General features: G+C 36.3%; 1 protein-coding gene across 3 annotated transcripts in view; it reads left to right on the top strand.

Annotated features, from left to right (window-relative positions):
• Positions 1-6,431, top strand: part of USP48 (ubiquitin specific peptidase 48) — a 76,416-nt gene that overhangs the window by 2,477 nt on the left and 67,508 nt on the right. For all 3 annotated transcript variants that reach the window (XM_012650944.1, XM_012650943.1, XM_012650942.1), the window contains exons 2-6: positions 1,666-1,793; positions 2,130-2,254; positions 2,741-2,849; positions 5,036-5,169; positions 5,859-5,941. In XM_012650944.1, the coding sequence (XP_012506398.1) occupies positions 1,666-1,793; positions 2,130-2,254; positions 2,741-2,849; positions 5,036-5,169; positions 5,859-5,941 (579 nt within the window). The remainder of the gene's footprint in view (positions 1-1,665; positions 1,794-2,129; positions 2,255-2,740; positions 2,850-5,035; positions 5,170-5,858; positions 5,942-6,431) is intronic.

Below are 6,431 nucleotides of genomic sequence, written 5' to 3'. Positions count from 1 at the left end.
ATTGTAAACATATACCAAATTTTAATAATCCACTCATGGATTGACGGGCACTTGGGTTGTTTCCACATTCTTGCAATAGTGAATTGTGCTGCCGTAAACATTCGGGTGCAGATGTCTTTATCGTAGAATGTTTTGTGCTCTTTTGGGTGGGTGTTATGGCTTTAATGTGTATCTTCAAGCAAATAAAAAAAATTTTTTTAACACATAAATTGTTATATTTTACCAAAGCCTTTTATTGTATTCTCCAACAAGATGCACACTTCCAATGCTAGTATGTTTAATAGGCACAGTGTAGCATAGTGGAAAGAGTTTATGTTAGAAATTATGGAGTTTGAGTTGTATTCATAGCTCAACCATTCCCATATTTTTCAAATAGGAAAACCAGCAGGGTTTAAGTTATTTAAGATCTTACTATAGAGTATTCCAAACTGTAAAATGAGAGAGTTGAAGTAAATACAGACTTACTTGAACAGCTTTTAATAGCCTGCAAAGCCCTCGTACCCTAAGAAGTAAGATTTTATCTTTCTTTTACAGATGACGCATTAACTTGCTGAAAGTCACAATTGGTAGTAAGAAGATAAATATTCAGAGTCTAATTAGGAGACACAAGCTACACAGTAATTCGAACAGGGGAAGTTTCATATAGAAAGTTATTAACAGGGAATTAGAGTAATGGGGAATTGGTTAACAAGAGTTAAAGAAGATTTTAAAGAATACAGGAACAGCAGATATGGGAGCATCCTTTATCCCTAGAGCTGAAAGAGAATGCCCAAGGAAGAGTCCCCCACCCTCATGTCCCAGCGCTGAGATCCAGACCTCTTTGGACAGAGCACTGCTGGGACACGCTGGGTGGCCAAAAAGGTATTGAGGTGCCTCACTGGGGATCCCTGCTGGAACCTGAAACCTCCTACAGAGTCACCTGAGAGGGTGTCCAGGAGGCCACCCACAGGGTGGTCATTCAAGAGGAGGTGCTGGGGGAGGCTGCTGCCACCGTTAGCTGCAGGAACCTGGAGCCCTGAAGAAGCAGACCCGCAGGAGCCTGGTGAGAGAGGCACGGCTTAACCCTCCAGTGCCCTCTGCCAGTAAAACTTAACCTCTTGGTAGCTGGCAAAGGAGAAATATTTGCAGAGCTCATCCCTGTCATCACAGAGCAGGCAAAGAAGGTTGAATTTGGAGCTGAGAAGTAAGCAATTAATAACTAGTATACAGGATAAGACTTGGGACTTTCAGGGCTCTTGAGACCCATACTTCTATTTGCATCTCCTCCAACTCCTTAAAACCTGTAACTCTAAAATTGCAGGATTTTGTATTCTTCACTCAAGTGTGACTTGCTTGAGATTTCTGTCACTTGTTCCATTTGTGGCAAGTCCACATTAACTGGACTTCTAAAATCATAAGTGGAAACTGGTCATAATTGCTGTTGTTGCTGTAATGTGTGTATAGCCTCTTGCCTTTAGGGAATGTATATAGACAGCCCTGGCTGCCTCATTACTTTCCAAAGATATGGTTACTAATTTTGTTTTTTTTTAAGTTTCAAAATGATAATAAAACAATATAGTTTGGATGTAAGGATGTTTAATTATGTTCTCATGTGAGGAGGAAGCACCACTGATTTTTAAAAAGCAGCAACTTTATAAAAGCAAACTTATATTTTTCTTTTGATAGACTATGAGCCTCAAACAATTTGTGAGCATCTACAGTACTTGTTTGCCTTGTTGCAGAACAGTAATAGACGATACATTGATCCATCGGGATTTGTTAAAGCTTTGGGCTTGGACACTGGGCAACAGCAGGTACGAACTTTTTTTGTTGTTAAATATTCAAAGGTACCCAAGTATTCCATAGACTATTTATAAAAGGAGATGACGTAGAATGCTTTTTAAAAATTAAATGTTTAAAAATTTCGCATTATAGCCTTTATTTACTGCCCGATATGTTATACATTATACTTGATTGCATTTCTGAAAATTCACATGTGGACACCGAATGATTCAACATAGCTTTAGTCCTTGTTTGAAAATGATAAGTTGGAAGTACAGGTAGTTTCTGGAATATTTAATTTATTACTATTAGTATTAGAAGTTGAAAAGCAAGATTTGATTTTTCTTTTTATTAATCTAAACTTGTAGGATGCTCAAGAATTTTCAAAACTCTTTATGTCTCTGTTGGAGGATACTTTGTCTAAACAAAAGAATCCAGATGTGCGAAACATTGTCCAACAGCAGTTCTGTGGGGAATATGCTTATGTAACTGTGTAAGTCTATTTCAACTTTTTCATGGTACATTTTATTCTAAGACAGTTGCTCTTATGTTATCGAATTTTCAGTTCAGTTCCAAGTTACAGCTTTAGTGGGTTATCATGGGACCTGAAATATTTATAGTAATACACTTCCATGGGAACATGTAAACAGCTGACTTGATAATTGCAGTTGAACCCATCCAGGTGTTAGGAACTATGTCTGGTTGAGCTCTTACCATCTGCTCATACTTTATGGCTGTGTGGTTGAGCTGAAAGAATAAGATTGGAGCTGGCTAGAATACTAACAGTAAATGCAGAATAGTTTTTTAAAATATATGACCTCACCAGTCACTTTCTGTTTTTAATATTTAATATACATACGATAGATAATTTCTGTGAAAGAGAATTAAGGTTATAAGTGCTTCTTTCTATCTAGGATATAATATAATAGAACTTCATTGCTTTTCTCACTCTGATCTTTATCACTCTATTTTATTATAGTTGCAATCAGTGTGGCAGAGAATCTAAGCTTTTATCAAAGTTTTATGAACTGGAGTTAAATATCCAAGGCCACAAACAGTTAACAGATTGTATCTCGGAATTTTTGAAGGTATTCAAATTTTGGTGTATTTATTGTTTCTGCTCATTAACAGTTAAATGCTAATCTGAGTGGTATTTTGATTTAATGGATAGAGCCATTATGTCAGCTTTTTCTACATAAGAAGTCTGCGTAGCAATCTAGAAGAAACTTTATAAAAGTACAGAAGCAGGCTGGTGTCTTAAAATAATTTTCGGTTATTTCAAGTTATGTATGTGTGAAAACTTATAGTGGGTAGTGGAGTATTGAAGGAAATTAAGCTCTGTTAACATAAATGTAATTTGCCTTTTCACATAATGAAAACTAGAATGTGTTAAGTACAAATTTTTTTGCATCGGTATGGTCATTCTTCAGCCCCTCCACTCCATATTTCTACTATCTGTATATTGAGATATATGTGGAGATATGGAAGTGGTTCTTTTTTGTTCTTTGGAAAACTGCTAAGAGGAAACATTTTGTTATCAAGCTTGAACAGATACATAGCGTAATAGATGAGTTTATACAGCTTCCTGTCTTAAAATATTTTTCCTGTTCCCCCAGCACCATTAGCATGGCTGAAGCAGTCATTTATTGAATTCATTCAGCTAAATATTGAGTGTTTACTGGATGTCAGGCAGTGTTTCAGCTGTTGGGGATAACAGCAGTGAGCGAAGCACACAAAATTAGCCTTTATAGAGCTTGTGGTGTGGGTACCAGGGAGGGACAGTGAAGTAAATATAAGTAAAATATGTAGTGTCAACCATAATAAGTGCTATGGAGAAAAGTAAAGCAGGGAGTGGGGCTGGGCAACTTGATAGGGAAGAGGGTGAGGCTGGTTGCAATTTGAAATAAAATAATTGAAGGCGAAGCAGCGAGCCATGCAGCAATCAGGGAGAGGAGTGTTCTGGGCAGATGAAATAGCAGAGGCTGAGGCGAGCATGTGCCTGGTGGTTTGAGGAACAGCAAGGAGGTCAATGCGGTCAAAGTGAAAAGCAAAGGGAAAATGATAGAAGATGAAGTTGTAGAGGTAACCAAGGGCCATATTGGACAAGGCCTAGTAGACCTTAGTCAGAAGTTAGACTTTGACTCTGAGTGAGATTGAGATGAGATGCTCAGGGTTGTGAGCATAGGAGTGATACGGTCTGTTTTAACAGGATCTTGAAAATAGTTTGAAGGTTGAACGAGGGCAGACAAGAGTACATGGTGGCTTGGACCAAGGGTTAGCTGAAGTGGTGATAAGTAGTGTTTGGCTTTTAGATGTATTTCCAAAGTAGAACTGATAAAATTTACAGACTGGATATAGAGAGAAAGAGGAGAGTCAAGGATTACTAAGGTTTTTGGCCTGATCAACTGAAAGGATGGAGTTGCCAGTACTGAGATGGGGAGGACTGTGGGGAAGGAGCAGGGTTGGGAGAGAAGTTAGGAGTTTGGCTTTGGGCATGTTACATTTGAGAGCTGTAGTTTAAGGGGAAAAGTCAGGGCTGGATAAAATCAGGAAGGGAGTGGGAGAGAGACAAGGACTGAGCCCTGGGACGTTCAGATGTTAAGGGACCGGGGAGATAAGAGCAGCTGGCAAAGGAGTCTGTGGAAGAATGGCCTGTGAGTTAGGAGGAAAATAGGTGAGCATGGTATCCTGGAGGCCAAGTGAAGAAACGATGGTACCAGGGTTATATTACTTACAATAATCTGTTACAAAAAGCCGTTACAGAATTATAAAGGCAAATTTTAAAAGAAACCACTATCAGCTAAAACGTTTGATTTTTCTGCACTTCTCTTTTTAGCTTTGTCTCATGAATTTGGTTCAGTAATTTTAACCAAATACATATATAATTTTGTATTCTGGTGCCCATATGTAGTTTCTACCCACTTTTTAAAAATTAATTTTGCATCAAAGTACATATGACATTTCTTTTTAAAACCTACTTCTTTAGAATTCTCAGAAATAACATTACGAGGACAAAGAAACTAAAACAAGTATTTTAAAAATCATACATTTTGGAAATAGGCACATCAGTTTTAAGCATCATTATATACAAATTGATAATGTAACTGCTGAGCAGTGCCTATTAATCTCATGTGTCCATTATTTATAGTAGTTTGTTTTTAAACAGCTTGAATGGGAGGTATTAACTAAAATGAAATTATAGTTATCAGAGGTTTTTTCACTTGTCTTAAATTTTTTCATCTTTTTAAAATTAATATGTCTTATTCCTGATCAGGAAGAAAAATTAGAAGGAGATAATCGATACTTTTGTGAAAATTGTCAAAGCAAACAGAATGCAACAAGGAAGATTCGACTTCTTAGCCTTCCTTGCACTCTGAACTTACAGCTAATGCGTTTTGTCTTTGACAGGTAAATGTGTACAAGTAGTAGTATGCATTGTTCATTGTGGGCTAATAATGTACAGATTTTACCATAGATAAGATAATAAAATGATTAAAATTTGAAATTGTAGATTTAAGGGTAAAAGTTATAGATGGAGCCTATCATTTTGAAATGTCAGCATTTCATGATTTTATTATAAAATTCTTAAGCCAGGCATATGTAATTGAGAACTAGAAAAGTAGGTAAGCCTTACTTTTTATTCTAATAAATTATTAAAAACTATAAAAAAACTGAATTACCTTGACATTCTTTATTATTGTATATTTTAAGTAAATGTTTTACTCATTACAGTACCCCCCCACTTCTATGGGAATGTAACTTTCATTTTATAACTACAATAAAATCAAGGCAGTGTTTGCACATGTGCATTTCTTCTGTAAAGCAGGAGCATCTATGTTTTTCTTTTGTGATTAATTTAAAACTTCTAGAAATATGTTATATTTGGAATCAGCACTTTGAATTCATACTTTTTAACCTATTGATTATTTGCCCAATTATAAAACAGTATTATGTTTACTTCTAATTGTACACGTTTTTGAGCAAGATTGCTAAATGAAACCTACCTACTATTGAATTTATTAAAATAGCTGATAGAGCTTATACATTGTTTTATGATTGTTTTAAATATAAATATAATCAGCTTTCCTCTTGGTTAGGCAAACTGGACATAAGAAAAAGCTGAATACCTACATTGGCTTCTCAGAAATTTTGGATATGGAGCCTTATGTGGAACATAAAGGTAATATTTTTACTGAGCAGTGAAAATTATAAAGCTCAGAGGCTGTAGCTTGTGATCTGCTTGTGATGAATATAGAATAGCAGTTACTGCTAGTTTTTATTTGTTAATCTCTGTCTGGGAACAAAGGCTTTTTCAGATGAGCCAAGATGTTAATTCCATTTTCTGTGAGTAAGGACATAACAAAGATTAGTTGGTTCATCAATCAATAGCTACATAATTAAGGGTATAAAAAGAATTTGTAAAATGTGCAAAAGATATTTTACTGTTGCTGAACCCACACTTGTAAACCTTAGTTTCAATACTGTTATCTGTTATTCCTCAAAACCAAGAGTCTCCAAGTTGCCTCCATTCCTTTTTTGTTTTTTGAGACAGAGTCTTGCTCTGTTGCCCGGGTTAGAGTGCCATGGCGTCAGCCTAGCTCACAGCAACCTCAAACTCCTGGGCTCAAGCAATCCTCCTGCCTCAGCCTCCCAAGTAGCTGGGACTACAG

The sequence above is a fragment of the Propithecus coquereli genome, unplaced genomic scaffold (genome assembly GCF_000956105.1).
Source record: "Propithecus coquereli isolate 6110/MARCELLA unplaced genomic scaffold, Pcoq_1.0 Scaffold341, whole genome shotgun sequence".
Taxonomy (NCBI): Eukaryota; Metazoa; Chordata; class Mammalia; order Primates; family Indriidae; genus Propithecus; species Propithecus coquereli.
The sequence above is the reverse complement of the archived record's forward strand: the minus strand, read 5'-3'. Positions and strand labels throughout refer to the sequence as shown.